Source organism: Camponotus vicinus, unplaced genomic scaffold (assembly GCF_025532165.1).
Source record: "Camponotus vicinus isolate PSW18456_S1 unplaced genomic scaffold, iyCamVici1.0 SCAF_10, whole genome shotgun sequence".
NCBI classification, from domain to species: domain Eukaryota; kingdom Metazoa; phylum Arthropoda; class Insecta; order Hymenoptera; family Formicidae; genus Camponotus; species Camponotus vicinus.
The window spans coordinates 5,848,143-5,873,688 of record NW_028141946.1 but is presented as its reverse complement, the minus strand read 5'-3'; the positions used below and the strand labels follow the sequence as shown (position 1 = coordinate 5,873,688).

At 33.3% G+C, this 25,546-nt stretch overlaps 4 protein-coding genes across 7 annotated transcripts in view; 1 reads left to right on the top strand and 3 right to left on the bottom strand.

The window, feature by feature from the left end:
- Window positions 1–534: 534 nt before the first annotated feature.
- LOC145960588 (myrosinase 1-like) lies at window positions 535–3,426 on the bottom strand. Of its 2 annotated transcripts, XM_083080166.1 has the most exons (9): window positions 3,350–3,364; window positions 3,080–3,215; window positions 2,898–2,925; window positions 2,686–2,795; window positions 2,357–2,614; window positions 1,981–2,158; window positions 1,445–1,839; window positions 1,096–1,337; window positions 535–838 (listed from the first exon to the last, which is right to left on the bottom strand). In XM_083080166.1, exons 2-9 carry the CDS (start codon window positions 3,080–3,082, stop codon window positions 715–717), a joined length of 1,338 nt encoding a protein of 445 aa, XP_082936292.1. In that variant the 5' UTR covers window positions 3,083–3,215; window positions 3,350–3,364; the 3' UTR covers window positions 535–714. The 2 variants fall into 2 exon arrangements, with proteins under 2 accessions (XP_082936292.1, XP_082936291.1); XM_083080165.1 differs by lacking the exon at window positions 2,898–2,925 and having other exon boundaries at window positions 3,080–3,426.
- A 2,819-nt stretch (window positions 3,427–6,245) lies between these two features.
- LOC145960673 (sperm-tail PG-rich repeat-containing protein 2) lies at window positions 6,246–11,952 on the bottom strand. The gene is made up of 11 exons (XM_083080293.1): window positions 11,726–11,952; window positions 11,527–11,645; window positions 11,272–11,427; window positions 10,352–10,513; window positions 10,068–10,289; window positions 9,826–9,945; window positions 9,607–9,754; window positions 9,284–9,525; window positions 7,556–7,709; window positions 7,367–7,485; window positions 6,246–6,605 (listed from the first exon to the last, which is right to left on the bottom strand). Exons 1-11 carry the CDS (start codon window positions 11,886–11,888, stop codon window positions 6,420–6,422), a joined length of 1,791 nt encoding a protein of 596 aa, XP_082936419.1. The 5' UTR covers window positions 11,889–11,952; the 3' UTR covers window positions 6,246–6,419.
- A 915-nt stretch (window positions 11,953–12,867) lies between these two features.
- The window catches only part of Nudc (nuclear distribution C, dynein complex regulator), a 75,286-nt gene continuing 62,607 nt past the window's right edge, over window positions 12,868–25,546 (top strand). Inside the window, exons 1-5 of one of the 2 annotated variants that reach the window (XM_083079127.1) lie at window positions 12,868–13,326; window positions 14,586–14,691; window positions 14,775–14,852; window positions 15,006–15,221; window positions 15,345–15,557. In XM_083079127.1, the coding sequence (XP_082935253.1) occupies window positions 14,617–14,691; window positions 14,775–14,852; window positions 15,006–15,221; window positions 15,345–15,557 (582 nt within the window). In that variant the 5' untranslated portion in view covers window positions 12,868–13,326; window positions 14,586–14,616. Of the gene's footprint in view, window positions 13,327–14,481; window positions 14,692–14,774; window positions 14,853–15,005; window positions 15,222–15,344; window positions 15,558–25,546 lie in introns of those variants that run through there. The other variant, XM_083079126.1, reaches the window with a different exon arrangement.
- The window catches only part of LOC145959942 (uncharacterized), a 49,366-nt gene continuing 40,101 nt past the window's right edge, over window positions 16,282–25,546 (bottom strand). For both annotated transcript variants that reach the window (XM_083079130.1, XM_083079128.1), the window contains exons 2-4: window positions 17,766–17,957; window positions 17,155–17,419; window positions 16,282–17,011 (exon numbers count right to left, since the gene is read on the bottom strand). In XM_083079130.1, the coding sequence (XP_082935256.1) occupies window positions 16,986–17,011; window positions 17,155–17,419; window positions 17,766–17,957 (483 nt within the window). In that variant the 3' untranslated portion in view covers window positions 16,282–16,985. The remainder of the gene's footprint in view (window positions 17,012–17,154; window positions 17,420–17,765; window positions 17,958–25,546) is intronic.

Below are 25,546 nucleotides of genomic sequence, written 5' to 3'. Positions count from 1 at the left end.
TGTTGGAACGGTAGCGAAGGTATTTCCGCCCGTCGAACATCGTCATCGAGCGACGATCAGTATTGCCGTGCTTCCGGATTGAACGTGTGATAAATGTCTTATCCTACGCATCGAACCAAGGTGCAGCGACGTTTCAAAGGGCTTATCCCGGCGGCATTAAAAGGTCGGACCGGCGCGGATCCGCCGTTGCGGAGTTATCCGCCGCATCCGCTTCTTGTTAGACTGACATTCGCGAGAGACGATCAAAGGCGACATTCCTCGCAGGCAAGAATCTGTGGAATTGCTTCCCAGACGCAAGCCGTGCGTGACGATTTGGCGAGGAAATTAGCGGGTCGTTGCCTACGTGTCTCCTTGTCATCGGTGTCGCGTCGCTGTCGTACCACGGGCATTGCCTGAATTCGCGTGAGTGCCATTTTAATCGCACACAAAGAGCCGGTTATAACGCGAATTACGTCGGGGAGAGACTTATCGATCTAGGCACACACTGATGTAGGAAACGCACAGGCAACTCCATCCAATAAATGTGAATTTAAACAAGTTTATGCAATGTTTTATGCAATATTAGCGACTTGTAACAATATATTAATACAAGTGAAACACTTATTTAGATATTACTTACAATAAATTATTTCGTATAATATTAAATCCTCTTTAAACAAGTTTCGTGCGCTATTATATTTGTGCACATTTATTTTATATACATGATTATGCGTGTCACAACACTTCTTCGTCTATTTCAAGAATTATATTTGCTGCCTCTATTCTCGATTGTATGACTTTCGTTTGAAAGGTATCAGCGATCATTTCGACTGAAGAGTTTGATGTTTCAGTATGGTCACTGAAATCAATATAATAGAGATCAAGTCTTATTTTAAAATATACAAAAAAATTGACAAAATATTCTAACTATAACAGTTTTGAATTACATTATTTTGATTCATTATTAATATGTATAATTACATAATACACTTATATAATACTTGTAAAATGTAATTTCTAAAATTTGCAAAATTTTCTATTTGGCTCCATAATGTAGCTTTTTGAAAATATAACATATAATAATAATTTCAGTTAATCATAAAAGATTTAACGTACCGTGAAAAATTATTGATTAACGAGCAAATCAAATAACCCCGGATATTGACACCTTTTTGCATAGCTTTCATAACTTGTAATATGTGCTGTTGGAAGTAAATTATTCTATTTATATCCACCATTTCTTCGTTATTCGCAATTTCCCCAATATTAGCGCAAGCGTTTTCAATTATATAAACATCCGGTAGAATGTAATTGTTATCCAACCATTCTAATAATTTACGGAATCCCGACGTTGTAATCTGCAATCGAATCATATAATTATGAAAAAAATTATTTTTACGCATAATATATGTGACATATAATGTATGGTCTCTTGTTTTTAATGATTATCTATATAGCTATTTACCTCAGTGCGTGTATTACATATATTTTCGCTTTCTAAAAGAAATGCAATATCAGCATCATATTTGAAAGATATTCTATCTCTATCCCATACTTCTGCCGCGCGAATCTTAAATTCCCCGCAAAAATTAATTCCGAGAAAATCGGCGGAATTCTTGATAAGTTGCACTTCTTTGTCTGCGAAATAAGGCAGTCGCGAACGAGAGAATCCTTGAAAGAGACTTTTGAAGTCTATTCGATTTCTCATCAGTTGCGAATAGTCGCCGCTTTTGCTGAAAATTGGATGGGTGAGCCAACCATTGTACCATTCGAGGCCTCTTCTCTGTCCGTAAATATCGGCTTGTGCATCATCATTTTGCGGTTCCATCCACGTATAAAATTGAATAATTCCAACTTTTCCTATTGCAAGAAAGTGCACATTCGATATATCGTAAAAAGAAAATAAACTTTTAGATTCGAATAAGAAAAAAGTTTACAGCTCGAATGCTTGCAGTTCGATTAATAAGCCTTGTCATTATTATGCATGTTGGTTATACGTACCATTTTGTGACTGGCGAAAATTTTCATTATACATATTATACACTTTCGCGTGCGCTAATAGCATATAATGACCGCAAAGATAATCTGCAATGCCAGATTGATTAATTGCAGCTGTATGCGTACTGCGGTTGGAATACGCCATCAAATTCACCTCGTTTATGGTAACCCAAAATTTCACCTAAAAGCAGAAGAGTTAGAATGAACGTGTGGAAAGGAGCGATACACATTTAAAAAATTCTAAAATTTTATAAAATATAATAATCTTTTATAATTTTATAGCATGTACATAAAATTGTGCCTTGTTTTCAAAATTATAAAATTTTCAGAATTGTGGAATCAAATTTTCTTTCCTTTATTTATATTTACTAATATGTACCTTATCTCCGAAGACTTCAAATATTAATCTAGCATAATCCTCAAACCAGGTTACTAATAAAGGATTCGTGCATCCTCCCATAAGTTGTAAATTGAGCGGTAAATCCCAGTCAAACATGGTAACCATGGGCGTCATACCATTCGCTATAATTTCATTAATGATAATGTTATAGTCTTCTATTGCATCCTTGTTAATGAAGTTTGTGAAGCCATGAGGTAAAATTCTTGTCCATGATAAGGATATTTTAAACATTTTAGACTGCAAATGATGAAACTTCTTAAACGACACCAGAGATCATTATATCGTAATATCCTCGCACAGCAACTTACATTGATAGTTTTTGCAAATGAAATGTCCTTATAATGCGAAGTAAAATTTGTACCTTCTGCAACATTATTCATGATACATTCTGATTCTTCACAATGCGATTTTCTTTCATCTGTAACGAGACAGTATCTATTTCATTTTAGCGTATTACTTTAGTTTATATAAAAAAAATACTAATAAAAATACTTATAATATTTGAAATTTTTTGGCATACCAAATATTTTAAATATGCAACTCTTTCTCTGTTAATAAAAAAATAAATTATTAAATAATTGAATATTTCTGAATTTCTATCTCTTCCTCCTTTTTTTTTAAACACTTAATATTTATTTATTTTAATATTGATCTGATATCTGATATTATTCTGATCTATCAATTTTTATTTTTATTACTTACCATTCACAACAGGCACTGAAACACCGAACAAGAAATCTTCCGGAAATGTATTTCTAGTTAAAAGATTAGCTTGATAAATTTGTTCTGGAGAAAACTTATATGTCACAACTTCCTTCGACAATTCGAATATTGATTCCTGGGTAAAATATGATATCATCGTACCATAAAAATTCAAAATAGTTACCATATCGATTGAAAACCACATTTTCTATGATTTTATTCACAAGAGAAAAACAGTGTAAAAATAAACTGCTCTTTTATCTGACGCACATATAGTATATAATATATGTAGGAAATAATGTCAGCCTCACAACTTTACTGTTTCTATGCGACCGTAAAGTCTTGCGTGGTATTAAATTGTTAAATAAGTGTCCATTCTTGATTATACCATGGCATAATGAAGGCAATTATAGCAACCGATAACAGTTGCAATTATGATGCAAATGATAAAACTTACATAGAATCAATAATGTATACGAGTGCATATATTTATACATATAGAAATTTTTACTTAATAATGTTAAATTTAAGACAACTGTCAATATCATATATTCAAAAAAAATATTCAAAAAACATAATTAATTTTTGAATATATAATTATTTTTCACCTCTATAAAGAAATGATACATATATATTTCACTTATTTAAAATAACCAATTCTGATAGAATTTTTGGCCAGGATAACGATATTACATATATTATACTATAAATGTATATTTAATAAATATTTAGAAATGTATATTTTAATAAATATTCACTTTTTTAAAATACTATAAACAAAGAAATCAAAATAAAATGTTTTTAATATATAATTAATTAAGAAAGAAAGATATCTATTTTAATTACAAACATAGTGTTTATTTTCTATTAAGCATTATATTTATTCCAAGATTTTTCGGTAATTTAACACCCTCTTTGTATTCGTGAGATGTGTTAACCATCATATCAGCACTGCTTTGGTTGATAATTGGATTCATGTGCATCATGTAATCCCAAATAGATTGCCCTTCGCCTATAAATTACTAATTACAATTCGAAATAGTATTGATTATGTATTATCGAAATATATACAGCAATTTAGAAGGAGTAAAAATGCATAAAAATTTCTTTTTTATCTTTGATATTTTTGATACGTTAATAACTAAAGAATGTATAGATAAATTATCGACCAGATTATATATATTTTATGATAATTTAATTACATGTATATTTCTTTATGTCATAATAATATGTTACTCAAAACAATATAATTTCACACATTGATGATTGAATATTTTTAAGAATTAATAATTAAGAATATGCATGTATACTACTGCAAGTATACTATTGACATTCCATATTTTTCAATTCGATAAATAGTTGCGAAATAGAAATTTTCCGAAAATTTGTGTATAGCATGAGTTTGTGATCTTAATGCGAGTATGTGAAAAATCGTATTTGACAAATTATTACATTCCTGCATAATATAAATTGTAGAACTATTTTGCAAGCATATTTCATCAAGATATTAAACGTCAAAAAAATACGCTAAATGTTCTTCACAAATCATATTGTATATAATCTCATGTATATAAAATATAAATAATTTTGCACATATAAACATTTTATGGATAAAAATAAAACTGAAATATTCTAAACGATATTTTCAGAAAAAAACGCAATCATTTATATATAATTTAGATAGTAATTTGAATGATAATGATGAAGTAACATACGGTAATATCTTTTTACGGTTGAGTCACGTAATAATGAGTTATACTAGTTATATATACCTAGACTATTATTGTAAACATTGAAAAACTGCAGTATTATGAACATAAAATATAAATGTATATTTTAATAAATATTCATAAATAGTAACTTAATCAATATAATTCTTAAAAAATGTAATTTTTATTAAATGAATAATTTTAAAAATAGAAAGACAAATACTTATTATTATATATTTGTAAGATAATACATGTATGTAAGTACAAACATACATATACATATAAATCATTAATTATGATGTAATAATAAAAACAATAAGAAAAATAATTCTATTTTTATAGTTTATCGAATCAACGCTAAAATTATATTCGACTTTTAGCATAGTATGAAACTCTAAACTTTTATGGAAATTTTAATTGAAAGTTTATATTAAATTCATTCATGTCATACCCGTTACATTCCATGCGTCCTCACATTGGTATGCCGAAGTAGCTATCTCGAAATAGAAACTGTCTGAAAATTTATTATTGGCAAGAAAATTTTTGTATACTTTATTTCAGTTGAAGAGAAATAATATTTAAATATTACATATGGTTTATTATTTTAGACAATATAATATTTTTGGAATATATCGCTAATGCGACTTATAATCACACTCAGAATAAAAAGCAAAGAGAAAGCAAGAATTTTGCTAAAACTTTTGAGTGCTGCTAAAAGAAATATAAATACATTATAAATAATATAACGTCATGACAAAATGTGTAATATGAGAAACCTTTTAATATTTATTTAATAGATGTTTATCTTATAATGTTGAATGTGTAGATAAATTTTCTATAAAGTAAAAATACAAAAATAGTTCGTAAATCTAATTTAATATACTACAATAATTATTATTAATATATAATTACATATTGTTTCGCGAAGACCAAGTCTGATATGTATGTGAATATAAGAAAATTGGAATACTTTGTGATATAGTCAACAGCTCTTACGTATTTCTTTCTTAATATAAAAATACACATAATATAGTTTTTAAAAAGTATACGTATATAATTTTAAACATATATAATATGTGAAATTATGTATATCATATTGAAGGGAATAATATATAAATAACACATTAAAAAACGTTAAATTTTATTTTATCTTCAATATTATAGATAATAAGCATATATATGGCTGTAGTTTTTCCAGCCGCACGGTTTTATATTTGAAAAACATTTGCCTTTCTTTCCGCATCATTACATTCGACTGTTACAGTTCATTGAACATCTTTTGCCGTCGACCATTTCCCACTTTTACAGTATTGATCTTAGCTACGATCTTTCCTAAAAGTATGAAGATAAATTTATTGCACTGCTAGAGTTTTCCCTTATTTAAATATCTGTTGAATTATTGAAATTTTTACATTTGTGACGCATACTTTCCCTAAATGATTTACGGAAACTGACAATATTAGAAAATTAAATAATTTATTAACTATAAGAATGATTCGGGGCTACAAATCGAAAGTACAAATGCTTCTAAAAGATACATGAGAAAGAATTTCATATATAAAAAATTAATAATATATATTTTTAATTATATTTTAATTACGTTAGATGCATAAAATATATTAATTTATTAATCAATTAATTTCAGAAGTACAATGTTGATATCTTTTGCGAGGTATAACAAAACAACGAAGAACTTTCTTCGATCGTCGATAATGCCATGGAGTCTGGATTTCATTAATAGTCTTTATGTTTTTCGATTTATTCAGAGTGACATTAAATGATTTCTTCAAAACGGATGATGCAATGCATGGATGTATCTATATTGCAAATTGTTAATTAATTAAATAATTATGTAATAATTAAATTTCATTAAAATTAATTTTCATTAATTAATTTTCTTATGAATATTTAATCATAAATGATTTTTAACCGCATATTATAGTATTTACGATAATCCAGTCATTTTTTTCTAATATATCTGCGATTTATGAAGCCACTTTACACACGGATATGGCGAAAATACAGCAGACAGAATAATGCAGGATGCCAGCCATCTCGTAGTGCATAGCTGTACCTCATACATCACCATCTGAAGCATCCGGTATTACTCTCATATGCTGTGAGCACGCAATATCCTGCCATGTTACAACTAAGTAAATACTATCGAATATTTGTGCGAATCGAAAGATTAAAGACTGAAGCTGATCGAAGGCAATCACTTGTATGTCATTAAGTAATTTTTCGAGATTGAATTAATGTAAGATCCGTCAGAAATATGTGATTAAAGGATAATCGTATATATACACATATATATTGATATACATGTGTTCAAATTGCATAATCCTTTTGCGATACACATAAAAAGTCATTTACTAAATGAATTTTTTAAGTTTTTTAATATTCTCTATAAATATTTATATAGCTGATTATACAATTATTATTATTATTATTATTATTACTATTATTATTATTATTATTATTATCACTATACAAAACTTTCTACTATAAAGTAAAGAGAATATTGACACACAACAATGTTGATTATTTATTCCATTGTAAAATAAAAACAATAACTTACATGATAATGCAACGGTCCTGGTCCTTTAATATCTTCCTTTCTTTCACGAGGAGCGTAACATATCACACCATTCTTTACGTTCTTGGATATGTCTTCGCTAAGATTATAATATGCTGGACCTATGCACGTATAATAATAATGAAAGAGTTTTCTTGACAATTTCTATGTTTCATTTATTTTACTTTATACCTGGTACATGAAAATCGTCTTTTAGTGTCGTCGGAAACCGACAGACGCGTGAACCAAAGGGTGGAATTAATTGTCGGCAAAGAAAATCGCATTTATCACGATTAGTCTTGAAGGCTGATAAGGCTTCGTAAGCACCTGGATCCGGTACATCATCCTATGAAAATTAAACGAGTATCGTCTTTAATCTAAAGCAAGTTAATACTGATATGCTATTTTATTATACATTTTTATAAGGTCTAAAATCATTTAAACTTTTATATTCCTAGGTATGTATTAACCCTGTCCGATAAAATTAAAAGATTTGAAAATAATAAGACAGGTATTCCGCTTTTCTTTGTAATTTAATCATTTAGAATGGATGCCGATTCGACACAAATCTAAGCGCCGATGTTTCCGGCAATCCACAATTCGTATTACAGAGACAGAGACACCAAGCAGGGATTGGCTCGAATTTCCGGCTCAGCGAGCCGGAAGTGATTTCTCTGGGTAACATTGGCCACGCGCCTCTACATGGAAATGACCTGCAGAGCACAGCAAAATGTCATTTCCGGCGTACAGTCACTACTCTTTCCTACGTTATGTAAATATAAGACCTCGGATTGGTACGCCGCTGTTGTTATTGACTAGACATCCAACGAAAGGAAAGATACTTACTTCACTATCGCTCACAGTTATCATGAAATGATTCAATTATTCAGCAAAGGACTAACATGACTAACTGTATCAGTAACTGTATTAGTTTATCAACACAGCATCAATTTAGTTATATCGAACTGAGCTCCCAGTTTTGCACCGTTTCAATTGTTTAAGTGAGACGCCAGCTAATCGAACCCACACGAACTCGTCGAACACAGCGGAATCAGCAGCAAGTCGTTCGGCATTGACGGTCCTGGTCTATCCACTGGCTGCGGCATCGAATTTCGTCCCGGCACTCTCGATTAACGGCCAGATTGGATCCTAGCCCCGAATCGCCCCGGGTACAGATGCATCGGTCCGATCCACTGCCATTAATTTCGTCTCCAGGTCTCCTGATTACCTTGCGCTTCCAGGATTACTCGGGTCTACCGAGCCCACAGATTCCTGAACAAGCTGAAAGAATCTTTGGACGTCCGGCCAACGTTTGGACGTCAGGTCTGACCACAGCCTTATCACGACTACTAGTCCAAGTTTCTCGCCGTCTTATTAACGTTGCACAAGTAATTTAGATTGCTTCATTTATTAATAGCGATCTTTCTCTCATCACATACTATTTTACACAATAGTCGATTAAATATGTAATGTATAAAAAGTGATATAATATATTTGTTTTCTGCTTATTTTAATTTCATTTTATCAATCATTTTTTAATCTTCTCATTATTTTATTAATCTCATATTATATTATATAAACAAAAAATATAATTAATCCATAATAAAAAATTATGGATATTAGTTTCAAGAAATATGAATACTTATTATATGTTTTTATAGCTAATACTTTTACAAATTTAAACAAATCTTGATAATTTATGCAAGTTACTTTTAATATATATCATGTTTTATGTATATCCTTTTATAGTTTTCAAAAGTTTAATTTCCTCGTGATATATTTATATTAAAAAAATGATATCTATTCTAAATAATATCTTATCTCTCAAATGTCGCATAAAATTATGGTTTGGATAAGAAAGAAATATATTGAAGAGAAAAAATTATATTACATATTATGTATTAAATTTTTATAACTCACATTTTTGCGAATTTTTGGAAATCTGTCCACTCTTGATTTAAAAACTGCATGATATACCGAACATTTTCCTTCATCTGTTACTTTGCGTTCATCGGTTAATTCGATACATTCATCATCGCCGTCTAATGATGTTAGTGTTTTGTAAAACTTTAGATAATCGAACATCTTTGCATATCTATTCTTAAAACGCTTTATGGATTCAAAACTCAAATTTCCGACTTCTGTATGGTAATCTGCAGGTCCTACAATGCAAACTCATGTAGTTTATTGCGAATTTGATATAAATATTAAAATTTATTTAAATTTATAATATATATACACACCTGGTGTCGTCGCATCAATCATTCTCTTGAAACGAGCACTGAAGGCACCAAAAGGTGCGTGTAAAATAGAGCCATAACAAACCTGTCGAGTTGCGATTTCGTATTTTCCAGGTCCAGGTGTGTCCGATTCAATAGTCTCTATGAATCTCTAAAATAAAGAAATAAGTCATATTTTCGTATAATTATCGAAAAACATACAAGAAAAAATAAAAAATATACCTTTGCTGTTCGACCGAAAGATAGAGGCTTTGTCATATGTCGGTCACACTTACATGGGATGTATTTGTATTTGTCGAACACGCTTTTCGATAAGTCGTAATGATTCGGAGCTGGAAAGTTCTTTATGGAAAAGCAGATTTTCATGAGACGATTCACAAGAATAAAGGTAGCTTCCCGGCCCGAAGTTTTCGCGAAAGAACCGGCGACTGCGCGAAAGTTACAAAGCATGTTCTTAAAATTACTTGGCGTAATTTTTGTTGGTACAAAGCTCCCAAGAAACGCGGCTGCTTAGCGGCGGCTCTTTTCGCTTCCCTAGTTCTCTCATTGTGGATTTGGGCGAGACTTTTCTTTGTCTCGTGCTCGTAGTCCCCGGGACTCGGGGTCACGGAAGTCCGTTCGTCATCTCTACCCTTCATTCTGCTCCAAAAGTTTCCTTTGTATTTCAGAGTAGTAAAGTTTGCCTCCTACGGTATAAATAATCGTTCGCGAGATCTTTTATAAAGCAGAAGGCACGGCATCTTCATACCCCTCGTGGAACATCGTAAAAATCGGTTGGCTTATGTTCAATGACCGAATTTTTCATAAATATGCCGCGTTCATCGCAGTCGTATCCGCCGACATCACGTTTCGAAGGAATAGACAAGCCTGTTGTATACATAAGCAACCGCGGAGGACGAACGAGCCATAACTATAAATGTAACAAATAATTATATCGAACGATAAATATTTCATTATGATTGAAAATAGAGATATTTAATCGTACATGCAATTGTATTGAACATATAAAAAAATTATTTATACATATAAAAAAAATACATTACTAATTATTTATGTAATTTTGTAATATTATATTATACAGCTTTATACAATTAATAATCTAATTATTTTTATACAATTAATAATCTAAAATCTAAAAAAATCTAAAAAATAATTAATAATCTCTTTATACAATTAATAATCTAAAATCAACAATTAATAATCTTATTAATAATCTAATTTAAAATTTTTTATGCTTTTAAAGAGAGAGAGAAAGCGAGACTTCCTTTCATATATTATGAGGAAAACTTGTTTTACGAGAGGGCTGAATAGAATTTCATTATAGAAGGCTGTATAGATAGACGAATTTTATTGCTCACGCATTTTTTTTCAACATACGAACGTTGACTGACTTATAATAATTTTTTTCTTTACGCGTATAATCTTTTTCTCCTTCTCAATATCTATTGTTGTATTCGTATCCCCACTACATCGCATTGACATACCAAGTATGTAAACAAAGATTTTTCTTATACGCACAATGTGTCTTATACGCACAAGTTGTTTTTATAAAATATCTAAAGCTAGTGTATAAAGATACGTACGATGACACGTATATTATCTACATATGTGTATATTTGTGGTAAACTGAATGGGAAAAGGAAATATTATTGACGAAATATTTTATACTTTGCCTGCAGGATCACGCCAAGTGCCTGGGTAAGATCTTATTTTTCGAGATGTTTTCTTAAACAAATCATCTGGTAAAGTGTACTCTGTTGGACCTGGTCCTTCGTGTACTTTTTCTTTAAATCTAACAGCGGTGTAATCAATACTAATACCACCCTAAATTATTAAATCTCATAAAATACATGTAAAATACATATTGTTATCGAGCAGAAAAATTGCAAATAAATGAGGCATTAATAAAGAAAATGCACGTTCTGATATATGTTTCCGTGGTGCCTCTATATTGTAACAGTCAGGTCCTGGAAACTTATGCGAGTCTTTTGGTATGCTGAGTATCTGCCTGCTCGCTCCGCTCAAAAATGGATAAGCATTGTCTGTAGAACACACAGTTGCGTAATACAAGAGCATACGCGAGCGAATGCAAAATTCAAGATTATTGTACATTATAAGTTACCTGGATCTCGAGTTGGCTTTGATAGAACCGATACGTCGTAAATCCCTGGACCTATTCGAGCAGAAGTCGACGTAGCTCGTTTTACGAATCTTTCCGTTCTGTCAAACGCCATGCGTTGACTTTTGCATACACGATTAAGAAAAAAAAAATCTTCAAAGCACATGTAACTTATAACCTAAATGTAAAGGGAAATATAAATGTTTTCTTGAAAATACACGTCCTATAGGGAGATAAAAAACAATTTAGAATCAAATTTAATGATAATAAACAAAACTGTGTCTATCACTGCATATCTATATATCTTAAATTTACATATTTACACAATTAGAAAAGAAATATTTAATTTTAAATATGTATATATAATAATATATAAATATATATAAATATATATAAATATATATAAATATATCCATTAAATTTAGAAATAATATAAAAAACATAATATAAAACATTTTATCATTTTAATATATGAAACTGGAAAAAGATGAATTTAAAAATATTCCTCTTAAGCCTCTTTAAATATATTAAACATTTCATTAATAAAAAATAGGTTTCAATAAAACAGATTAAGTTTAACTTTTTTTGTATTTTAATAGAATTTCTCGAAAACAACTCTCTTTCTCTCAATGTTTTACTACAACAAGTCATTTTAATGTCATCAATATTTTCATTAATAGGTAAAAAACATTGCGCGCCATTAAGAAATTTCAAAGGTCGCGCGAAATTGAACGATTACGTAATCGAATTTCAGTAACCGCCGCGCTTTTGTCCCGTGTGGATCGTGGAGCGATCGTTTCGCGTCTCCACGTTTTTCCCGCGTGAATTTCGTGCACGAATGAGTATCGGGAGTGTCGAATCCGTCGACGGGTCGTCCGGTTTATTAATTGTTCTCCGTGATCGCGAATTAATGGTGTCTTGATATATCAATGTCCGCCCTTCGTCTCATGTTACGTCGCGAAGTGCCCTCCTTCCTTCGATCCTCTCTCGCGGCGATCTCTCATTCGACAAGCATCGCGAGAGCCTCTCAACATTAGGGATATCGAGGATTATCAGGTAACATCGAGGAGCATCTCGGAGAGACAGAGAGAGACGAGAGACCGATCATCGCAATGGATTAATCGCGACAAGTGATCCGATATCTCGCCGCGTAACGATCAGTGTTTCACGTCCGCCATGATTGCTGGATGTGCTTCTCTCCGCTCGAGATTCTCCTGATCCAAATCGCGTGGTGCGACGAGTCAAAGTGATAGTGCCGATATAATAAATCTACGGGCGATCGATTTACATCGCTCGATTTCGCGATCGTGCGTTTTCCGACATTCCTGACGTCGCGGATAACGTTTCGTCGTTCGCGAAAAAAGTCGCGCCAAATTGATTGCGTGAAGTTCGCGAGCTTCGGGAGTGCCGAGTATAATGTACGGGCGATCGTAATCGCGATCGAATTTTTTTCTGGACATACATGATGGAAATTGTTTGACAATGTGCGTTTGCTACATATTCGTCCGATCAGCTGACTTTCATAAGTGCGTCGAGTACATGTGTCAAGAATAGCGTCGAGAGGCATCCCGAGATTTTCGTCGTAAAGGACTAAATCGAGAAAGGTAAGTGTGTTCCAATGTGTTCCGAGGAAGTGCGCACCGCTTAAATTTTTCCGCGTAATATCATGTTACGTACACATTTCCTCGAATTATCTGAAATTATCAGAAAAGGTCCTTTGCCCCTCCCATCATTCGCGTGCGCTTATGTTAGTCAAAACAATTCTTGGTCGAACGCGCCGCTTTATCTGATTTCCCCGAAACGATCGACACGAATATCGTGACCACTTATGTGCCCGTGTTCTCTTGTGTTAGTAATAATTTGGTACAATTGAAAAATAATTAAATAAAAAAATATATTTCTTTAACTAAAGCAATATTTCGCATGAAAATTTAGTCAATATTATTTTTAGAAAAAACAATTCGCGAGATAGAAATATAATTTACTTTCGTAATCGCTTTAAAATATATAAATTCAAGGATATATAAATTAACATTAAATATTGTATTTATTAAGCTTTTGCATTTTTTTATTTTATGATATACAGAGTCTAGATAATAATTATATTGTATAAAATAATTTATTCTATCTCCCGATATTAATGGAAGTTTTTAATATTTGTGATACAAATGCGCAATAGAGTATATTTTGCACAAATGACTGCAAAGTACAATACAAGAATTTTTTAATAAAATTGATAATTTATAATTATATATATACACATTTATAAATTATCATTTTTATTAAAAAAATTATAACATATATACATATACATATAATGTGTGTTAATTCAATATAAAAAAATGTTTGAACAATTTATTTTGGACAGCTTGTAGTTATCTCTAGAGAAGTGTATATTTCTTTTTTTATTTAAATTAAAATATTAAAAAAAGAAGATTATATATATATATATATATATATATATATATATATTTATTTATTTATTTATTTATAAAAAACTTGAGCAGAGAGAGAGAGAGAGAGAGTCGATAATATTTGACTCGAAAGTTATTACTACAGTTTTACCAGAAGGTTATAGTTGTTATTGCTCAGTTGGTTAGATTACTTCGGTCGATAATTCAATGTTTGTGTAAGGGAACGTCGTCGGTAATGACGTAGCAACAGAGGGTTTTGTTGTTGTCTCGACTTGAAGGACGTTAGCGGTTTTGTTGTCAGAGGACGTTATTGATGAACTTGATTAGAATATTCGGTCGATTATTCGAGATGTTTCATCGTGGAAACGTGATGTAGTATAGCAACAATAGCTTCGTCGTTACTAGACAACATAAAACGATACGAATTATTGTGGCCTTTTATCGTAAAGTTGACAGAATATAAGTAAATATTCAGGCAAAATGACGAAAAAGGAGGATCAATTCGACGGAATGTTATTGGCATTGGCGCAGCAACACGAAGGCGGTGTGAAAGACGTAAGTTTCATCTTCTTTCTGATTGAGGTTAACTCGCGCGATAAGATATGTATTTGTGTCTTACATTGAGCTTTCTTCTTTAGTTATTAGATACCTTCTTCAGTTTCCTGGCGAGAAAAACAGACTTTTATACCGGAGGCGGCGAAGGGGCAGCTGAACAAGTAATTGTTTTTATATATTTGTTGCATAGTTATTATTCTAGAAATTCCAGATTATTCTAGAAATTATTTTAGAAATTTCTATGAATTTTTATTCTAGAGATTATTCTAGAAATTTCTATGAACTGACCAGACAAATTGTTCTTTTATGTGCAGCTTGTCATGAGCAAATTCAAGAAACACGAAGCTAACGCTTTAGCCAAAGCTGCTTCTGATAAAATAGAAAAAATTGAGCAAGAGAAACGGCGTAAGGAGAGACTCGAAAAGAAGAAGAAAGTGGAGCAAGCTGAGGAAGAAAAGATAAATAACGACTCTAGAATAACAGAGCTAACTGAGGAAGAAGCTGTTAAATTACAAGAAGAAATAGATAAGGTATTTATTTCAAAAACTTTAATATATTATTTAATATATCATTTATATTATTTAATATTATTATTTATTTGATGAAAAGTTATTTGTTAGAAGTCATAATAATATTTTAAAATTTTTGCTTAGCGATCAGTAAAAGACGCTGCTGTTGCGGGACCTAGTAGTGATCATAATGAACATTCTAAAGATGTCGAGGATGAAAATGTTGATTCTAAAGATGGCAATGTGGATGATGAGGAAGAAGAAGATGAAAAGGAGAAAAATAAGCTGAAGCCTAACAGTGGTAATGGTGCAGACATGCCGAACTACAGATGGACACAAAGTCTTGGAGACGTGGACGTAAGTGGATATTCTTATTTTCCTTTATCACTATGAATTACACAATGTGGCGCTAAAATATTCTTTTCATATAAAAAGAAAATTTAAAGAGATAGAATATTTTGAAATGTCAATTTTTTACTATGTAGACTGATTTAGCTTTATTTAAATTTATATTGATGACAATAGTGGAGTTATGATATGTTAAACTGTACTGATAGGTAATGAAACATTGTTAGATTAGGTTAGATACTTACCATGTGATATCATATACTATTTTTGGGCTATTATGTGAATGTTATTGAATATGCTGCAAAAGATAGGTTGAAATGAAACGACGTTTGATATATTTGACAGTTTCTTGTTGAATCGACGATTAATTAATACGCATATAATATCACAGACGCGAAAAGGGATCGACTGCTCCCCTCATTGCTTTTTCATTTATGTTTATCTCTGTAATAACATGTCAGCGGAAATCCAGGTTTATTTAAGGCAATTTGTGTTAGTGAGAATTAAGTTATGCGGGTCCCTAAACAGATACTCGCTATTTTGGTCCCATTTCGTCGATTGCTTCCAAACTGTCTCTTGATTTTCGTTAAAATACGATCAGATTTGAAATTCTATTGGACGATCAGGATTAGTGACACTATGACGATGCCTTTCATATTACTTTTCTCTTCATCAGCTCTCGATAATATCAAGATTTACAATGAACGGTAAATCGATTGAGAACCAAAGAAGAGGAGCTTAAAGTACATTTTATTTAAAGCAATCGCGAACCGCATCACATGTATCACTGTCGTCGATAACCCCTTACCACATGTATCTTCTTATGCGGAAAAATATATAGCGTGCAGAAAGGTGTCATAATCGTGTACAAAACGGTGAAGAAATTTTAGAGAAAGTTGCTTGTGCTCTATATAACACACGCATTAGCGGTAAGGGGTCAATTAATATAAAATATTACAATATTCGTCGAATCGTGTCTCGCGATACGACTCGAAGAAATCGTTAGTCTGAGTATAAATATAGCAAGGCTATCCCATCGCGAGGATCTCGTTAATCCCTTAATAATATGTACGTTGTTCATTACACAAATGTAATTACTGGTTTTCACGTACCACACTTGTTACGGTGCAATACAGTATATATGTATATATACTTAAAAACCTAACCGTAGCCGAGAACGTCTGCTAACTGAGAGCGATCTGAGCGGTCTAATAAGACAAATATAAATACGAGTAAATTCAAATTAATTAATATCGTGACTGAATCAAATGCGCGTCCTGCTTCTGTCTCGTTTCTACAAAAACGACATTCTCGTTCGACTTTAATCTTTCCATCGCGCTTTTCGCCAGATTCGTTTCTTCGCTGCCTTTTTCTATCAAGATGATCATCATTCACGGTCACGTGTCGCCTCCGTTTCTTCCTCCCGTCACCCTCGGCCTAGTTGTACTTGTCGCGAGCCCTCACTGCAATCAGAGGTAAATACCGGTGAGAAGGTTTTGTGGATGGTGAATCTACCGAGATCGCGCGTGATGTTGAAACACGCGGTGAATGTGGCAATAAGAATTCGCGCCGCGGCTGTTGCTGCCACACTGTGAGAGATACTTACTTTCCATGTAAAGGATCCCGGCTAGCAGACCGACCATGAACAGAAAGCTCATAGTGCACACGAGCACGGTGAGCTGATTCCGCGCGCACCAAGACTTCCTGTAGACGGTGGTCGGTCTGCCGAGACCGTTCACGACCGTAAAATGGGTGCTGCTGGCCACCGAGGCGGTGTCAATCTGCTTCGGTGCCGTCACCGTGGGCGGATGTATGGCGGCGAGATTTGCCAGATTCGCGGCTGTGAGTAGCAACGTTCCAGACGCGGCGCTCTGTAAATCGATTCGGAAACATTCGATTATTATCTTGGGAAATCAGACAATCTCTCTTGCTTCTTGTATATAATATGAGCATTTTGATTGTGTCAATTTTGATTTAAATTTTTAACGTGGGTATAACTTAAATTATTCACAAAGTTTTATTATTAACATCTATCAACTCTGAGAATCCGATAAAGTAAAGTAGCTCTTTGAGATTTGCATCGGAATTTTAATTTCGGTCTTTTAAGTTAATTTAGAATCGAATTTTAATTTAATTTTAATTATAATATTAAATTTTTAATTTTAAAATTCAGGGAGATGGGGGGCGCTATTTTAATATCTTTCGAGTGAAATTTACGTGTGTACTGGCGGTGGAGCCTTGAGACGACGTCGACCCTCTCGAGGGGGAGTTTGGATGCAAATGATGAGCCCAGCTTCCATTTTCACTGTCCCTCTCGCTGCGTCCGACCAAGGACGGCCTTGGGATGTGCCAGGAAAGCGGACTGGCAGCAGCTACCGCCGTTGTTGTCGCCACCGCCGTCGTCTCGATCTGAAACCGACGTAAATCGACGTGAAGCTTTGATTGCATAAGCGATAATGCCATGCCGATTGCACCTCTACTCTTTTGCCCGCATGTCCCCCATCTCCGATCGCGTGTCGTTTATCTGTCACCAGAAAACATTATACCTAGCGATAACGCGCACTTAAATGGGAAGCTTTTAAGGCGACGATAAAATTTACGGAAATCGTCTTGTTATATTCGCTATTAATTTCATTTATTTACTCTGGTTCGAAAGAAACTCAATCTGTTGCGAGATCGTATCTAATAATTTCTAACTAGAATTATTTTTGTATATATTTAATCCGATTTCTTCGACACATATATATTTATTTTATATATCATATATCTTTCAATTCGTCATCAGAGTTATATATAAAAATAATTGCTAATTTGTTATAATTTTAAGAGACGGTTGATGTTAAAAATGATACAGAAAATTGATAATGAATAAGAGCGCACTTAGTACACGCCAATGTATATTAATGCAAGAGAATTCACTAATAGATTTTTTAACACATTATTATTTATATTATTATTATCGTTGCAATCAAGCAGGCAATCACATTTGCGCGCAAATCTCACTTAAGCGTTTGCATTCTTATTTATCATTAAAGTCTTTATATTTTTTAAAGTACTATACACTATTAAAAAAGTCAATTCGGAGTTACATATTTAAAGACAATCACGCGGGGAATAGCTAATATTTATTAATTAATTAATATATATGAAAAAGAGAGGTAAAATTATGCCACTTTTACGAGTCCACTTCTCTATCGTACAGATTTTACCGCGCTTAGATCGAGCCTCGTTTAAAAATCCGTCGTGTAATTTTGCCGAATGAGGAGCTAAAGTGCACGGTATCAAAACAAGACACCGCGTATCGCGAAAACATCTTCTGCTCCCACTCTTCCTTCCTGCGAGAGGAAGATTGACGAGAATTTCGGCGTCTCCCGGGGGCGTGGAGCACCTCGACATTCCGGTTTGATCGTTGCACAACGCCCGTTGCGCTCTCGAATTCTGTGCCGAGCCGCCTCTCCGCGTGTCAAGTCCGCCGCTGTTGTTTTTGCATCTTGTTTTCGTTCTTCGTTGCGGAGAGACGCGACGCAGAAGTCGTCGACGTCGTTCCTCTCCCGCTTCCTATCCGGACCGCGATATTTCAGGGCCATTTCCGTGACCTGGCGCGGGATGCCGGGATGACTTTTGACAGGACGCGACGCGCCGTCCCGTTCGCGCATACATGCCGATTACGCCAGTTAATTGGCAATTTTCGCACGTAAATTAAGTGCATTTCGCACCGGTGTGGCCTACCTTCGCGGCCGGGCGTTGCCCAAGGACCGCCGTAAGACTGTGAACGAGTTTGCGCGTTCTTTTTCGTCCCCGGTGTTGGTTTTTCAGGCGTGCACTGGTCTTTCGTCCCGACTGGTACAACGCCATTCTAATGAAACGCTATTCTAATGAAACGCTTCTTATGTAGCATTCATTTTCAAGCAGATGAAGAAGATTTGATCGAACCAATAAACGTGCTAAGTCATACGCGGGAAACATCGATATAAAAGTTATATTTATTTACAGGGTCGACTACGATACCTCCTGAAAAATGCTTGCCTTGTCTTTAGAAGTGTACGTTAAGAAGTCGGTTCAAAAGTCATACATAAAGAAGGATATTAAATCTTCTTAATGATCGGTAACATTTTTTTTCTCCTATTGAATTTGCTTCGTGCGAGCTTAATGATATTGGTTTTAATTATATACGGATTATTCCAATTTATCTCTTTAGTCATTCCTTGCTAATCGATCATACCAAATTAGGAGTACAATAACAAAAAGTATTAAATGAGTATACAGCGTTGCAATGTATGATTGATTTATTACATCCGTATTCAACTCTAACAAAGCACATCATCATTAATAGGATAGAATATAACTCATCTGTTATCTTTAACATTCCTTCAGAGAAGCAAATTATATATTTTTTTTAAATATAAAATCATGAAAAATATCTATGTAAAAACCTATATAAAAAACAATAAAATACAAAAGGCAAAATTTGGGCATCATCGACATTTCATGAAACATTTATATTTGTATCTGTGATGTGCAAAGAGAACGTTCGCGAACAGATCGAACGAAACGGGAGTTTCGTGACGAAATCATCGGACCCGAAGTCACGACGGTGACAGGTATATTTCTTCGCGAGCCGATATCTTGAAAAAATCTTCAGTCGTGCACGAGAGCGAAAGACGGAGGGATCGCGAATAGTCGGGCAAGAAACGAGAGAAAGAGAGAGATAGAGAGAAGGGCGACGCTTACGGTCGTTAGGAATTTTTGTAGAACTCAATACACCGGTCAACCTCGAAGCGCCGCACCTGTACAGGTCTACGTAACGTAATATCCTGAGACGGATTTTGAATTCGTATGCGTGAGCTTATGTCCAAAAGCTGTCATATTTAATTTTTATCGTTTGCAAGCAAATTATAAGTGATACATTACGCTTATTTGGTATTAATAAAATTTATTATCGAAATAAAGTGAGACAGGATTTAAGTAAGACATCAAATGTTATTTTCACAGAGTTTTGAAAGATACACTTGACATCTCTCAAAAATAATTACATTATAAATAATCTTTTTAAGACTAAACAAAAATATTTTGTTTTAGTCTTATAACTTATCAAAGATCAAGTGCGACAGAGAAATCGGATTTATGTCTCAACGTATAAAAGGAACATCGTCAAGTAACATCTATATCCCTTTTCATTGATAATCGAAAAGAATAATATCGCGCGCACAGAGAAATTTTGCTTGGAATGTCCTTGGTGTCCGTATGATTAAAGTACAACATTAAGTTTGATATCAGTTCATATGTCCGGACATTATGAAAACGTATGCTCAATTCGCGATATGCCATTAATTGCATCGCCGATATTTTAAAGCATCGCTATTCCTCATTTTTGCCATATCCCAGATAATTGCGCTGTCATCGTGTATATTGCATCCAAACCTCCAGCGATGAAATAAATATGCTTTTTCAGCAGAAACAAAATTTCTCTATTAATACAGCGAGACTGAATATAATCATCGATAAGATATTATTGTAGTATTCGGAGCAAGGCTATTTAAAAAAAGAATTTCTGTGTTCCTTTGTTGAGATTATTACGTGCAATAAATGAGAGCGCATAATTGCGGGGTAAATGTCAAATGCCGTAAAATCGCTTACGCGATATTAAATGGTTAATGTGTGGTTAACATCGATGCCGCATATGGTACCGTCGTAATCATCATTATTGTCCACTTCTAATGTAAACGTCCTCATTAAAAGGCACCGTGTATTCGCCATTAACGAAGATGCCATCGCATTCTGCGATCGTGAAACGATAGTGTCCGTAATGAACGTCACGCTTTTTTTATCCATTGTTTATGGATCTATGAATAATCCATTGACGTTTCGCCAAGTGCATCGTTTCTTCGATACCATAAACGACATCAATCGGTTTACGACTTCGGAATTATGCCGTATTTTCTTCCTGTATTATATAAGGGCCTGTGAAAAGCCGGCAATGTATAGATGGAATTCATCACCGCAGGGCAAAAGTTTGATTCATTAAGCAACCGTATGTTGCGCGATTACTGGCGAAATGTTCGATATTGAAGACGCATTTACGTCAATCTGCACCTAAGGGCATATTTTCTCGTTATCGATAGTTCCCGGTAGTCTATTTCGCTCATAAGCAGCGAGAACGAGTGTCACCTCGCCGGATACGTGAACGCTAATGAGCGTAAAAAGATATATGTTACAAGGTAGCGATAACAGACTCTGCCGTGCAACCTTGTGCATTTTGAGATGGATTATTTTACACTTATGTATCGATAGCTTCGATCTATCAACCTCGAATCAATCCGATTAGATTCGTAGAAACAACAACCTATTGCAAGCCTTTATTACATCAAAGCGCGCTTTTGATTTGATTGACTCGTTGATAGATGGAAGCTATCGATACGTAAGTATAAAATAATTTGATTATTATGAGGTTACAGGTTTTACTGGCATAATTAGCGGCGCGTAAATATATTTTTGCTTCTATCACATGGCTATGCGCGCCCGTTTTATGTTCGCGAACATGGCAAGCCTCGTAAAATCGATTGTGCTTTCCAATACGAAACGAGAAATAAATCATGAAGTACGTTTTTAAAAGGGAAAGATATATTATGAAAGATCGATAAATTTCTTTTACAACAGGATTGAGACACGGCAAATTAAGTCTCTTTCAATTATACATACAATATTGATATTCAATAAAAACTTCATTCATAGTAGATTCTTGATTTTATCGACAATATTTTTATTTCTATGGTATACGAATATTTACAAATTTTAATATTTATGCAATTCAAGCAAACTTGTATAGAGATACGTATAATCTATGATTAAAAATTGAAGTTAAATTTACTTTTAATTTAAATAGCTAAGGAAATTCATAGTTTGATCGCCGTTGATTTGAAAAGCAATTCTTTGAATAAATAATTAGAATTTTAAAATGTACGTAATTATTTAAAGTAATATGAATATACGAAAGATCATGCACTATTTAAAGCATATAATTTTTCAAGTATATGAATAAATTGCCCTTTGAGAATTAAGAAATTTAATGGACAATTAAATATTTTTTTGTCTGCGGGCAAGAAAAATTAAAATTGTAAATTTACAAATTAACACATACTCTATCGCATATTGCTGGCGTACCTTGTCAAGTATGAGTGAAAGATTATCAGCAGCGGTCAGTTTCGTTCTTTGCAGTTACCACTTTTCTTTCAAACATTACTCAAGGATATATTTAATAGTGAGTAAGATACTATATTTTATCGCGATTCTCTCTCTATGCTCTTATCTGTCTGTTGAGCTAATGCCTTTGTTAGATTGCCGTCAATTAATAATTATAATCAAGATATCATTAGGTCTAGGTCTGCTTAATGCGAATTCAATTAAATCCGCTTGACCTTAATATTTTTACTTATTTCATTTTTTCAGAATTATCTAAGTAATCTTGTTGAGAACGATTAAGATATGTATCTTTATTGATTGAAATTTGATTATTCTTTTAAAAACAATACCATAAAAAATAAATTATGAACCAGTTAGAGAAATTTTACGATTTTTGGAATTCAAGAAACTCAACAGACATTTGAGATAATGTCATGTATTATGGCAACTATATATAAGCTTTGCAAAGCATATTATCATATATTTTGCAACATTACTATCATCACGAGAATCGCGATTTACGATCGCTGCTAAGGTAAACAAATTTGCAAATTTCTGTAATTTGCTATGCATCGATTGAGAAACTATCACACGCGCTTCGAGTCCTTGAATGTTCGACTCGGCTTTATGGCACGTTCGCGAACTAGTGAAGACGTACGGACGCGTTATATGCACGATTATGAAACGGATCTGCGGTTACGAGGGAAGCAATTATCTCGCACGCATCGTGCACTGTTTCGCGTCTAAGAAGCGCTGAGAACGCGAGATAAATTGAGTTGAAAATTTCTCTCGAGATATGATTATGAGTGGTTAAGAATTTATTAACTTTCATCTTCCTCTTTTTTTCTTTTTTTTTACTAGCGAGGATTTTTTTTCTATCAGCGAATATTTAATACAACGAAATATAGACATATATGTTGGCTGAAAAACGATAAGAGAAAGAATAGAGATAAATTAGAGAACAAACTTATATGAATTTACCATCGTATTTTCAATAAATTAAGTTTTTAATACAGATAATAAAATGATAATATTTCTTTTATGATTATTTGTATTAACGATAATTTCGTTTATAATCGAAGCTAAATAAAATTTAACATTTTGAAAAATGGGCTGTTATTCAAGTTCAGAATAAAAAAAATTGCTAACGTATATATCTCTTGATCAAAATCATTTGTAGTGATGTTTCTTTCGTCTGTAATTGTGTCATTTAATAGTGATAGTATATTCATAACTAAGGAAAAAACTACAGAAAGAGAGAAGAGGTGGGCGGGAGGGAAAGATTCATTAGAAATGACAAATAATTCTACATACAATATTACTTGATCTTATAACAAAATTGCTCGCATACTTTGAAAATTCAACATGGATTTTAAAAATTAACTGCTTAAAATTAATTGATATATACAATATATTATGTTTTTATCTCTTTATTAGCGCATGTGAAACATATAATTTCACGCATTACGTTTTTAGTTTTGAATATCTTATTTTGTACCCCCCTCGGTAATTTATTAATTGTTTTATGCTGCTAGTAAGATCGCGCGATCTCATTCTCAAGGACATCTCGCCAAAGAAAAGTGTGATGTAAATCGATTTTGTCTACCTGTCCTTATCGTCTTCCTTTTTCCGCGTCTCATATCTCGGATAGTCGACCCCGAGGTCGCCCTGATTGCCAATTAGTAGATACCAGATCGATTTGCGAGAAAAAAAAGGCCGTCACGGCACGCCAGGGTATGCAACGAATAAAGGTTGAGTGATGACTCTAAATGAGAAGTATGTGCTGAGTCCTTATTGGTAATTATTCGCTTATTATTGTGAACGTCTCTGATTCTTTAATCACGCGACAGTTATTATCAATTCAGAATATGATTGTTAAGGTTGCAGACTGATTTATTGGCGAGTCGAACGCAATTCTGTAATTATTTCCTCAAATGTTTATAGAATTAATAAAAAAAAATATATATGTACTGAATACATTCTCATATGAGATGAATAGTATAACCTGAGAAAACACGTGGCTAATTTTTTCGAAAGACTCGAGAGGTGGTAAATGCTTAACATAAGCGATTGTTGTGGACAAATGAAAGTCCTCGCACTACACAGACGCGACAGATGCTCCAAGTTAACGTTCGACAAGCGTTTGATGAGTAGGAAGAAAATCATTTCCTGAAGCGTATTCGCGCGCTGACCGCGCGCAAACCATATGGACTCGAAGTTTTCACCGTTCTGTTCTTCCTGTCATAATTCATTTTCTCGAAGCGGACGTCCATCACGGTAATTTTACTACTGTGACGACGCGGAGACGATATAAGAATTACATGACTTCCTATACGATGATTCAACAACAAACAAAATACATTGTATCATTTCCTAATATTACATTATGAGTAAAGGATTAATTGAATCAATGTAAATACGTATTTTGGAAGATCAATTACAATTGTATGAATTAATAAATTAATTTTGTATTTCCACAATAAGAAATTTTTTTTAAATTTTGTAGCTATGTTGGATGATGTGCATAATATGTTATGTCTTCATTGCTACGAGTAGGTATTCGAAATTCATGTTCCTAATTTGTTTTTTGTAGATATTTCGGTAGTCACATATATATATGTATACATCTCTTTCGTAGATACTTATAATTTAATTAAGCCTAGCGTTTGCCGTTTAGCGTAGATTAAATATCCATCTGATTTTTTTTTGCTCGCGCTGACATTGCGAACAGCTGGTCGTTTATCTTCGTTAGTCTGCACTTAGGCCTTCGGCGTGGCCCGTGGCGATTTGTCAAACGTAAATAGTGGTTTAGCACGCGA

Coding starts and splice junctions, on each gene's coding strand:
- LOC145960588 (XM_083080165.1), bottom strand. CDS start 3,284: ATGTGGTTTTCAATCGATATGGTAACTATTTTGAATTTTTATGGTACG. Junction 2,159..2,356: donor TTGAAGTCTTCGGAGATAAG/GTACATATTAGT, acceptor TTCTGCTTTTAG/GTGAAATTTTGGGTTACCAT. Junction 1,338..1,444: donor TATGTAATACACGCACTGAG/GTAAATAGCTAT, acceptor ATTCGATTGCAG/ATTACAACGTCGGGATTCCG.
- LOC145960673 (XM_083080293.1), bottom strand. CDS start 11,888: ATGTGCTTTGAAGATTTTTTTTTTCTTAATCGTGTATGCAAAAGTCAA. Junction 10,514..11,271: donor GGCGTGATCCTGCAGGCAAA/GTATAAAATATT, acceptor TTACATTTATAG/TTATGGCTCGTTCGTCCTCC. Junction 6,606..7,366: donor CAGGACCGTTGCATTATCAT/GTAAGTTATTGT, acceptor TTTGCAATATAG/ATACATCCATGCATTGCATC.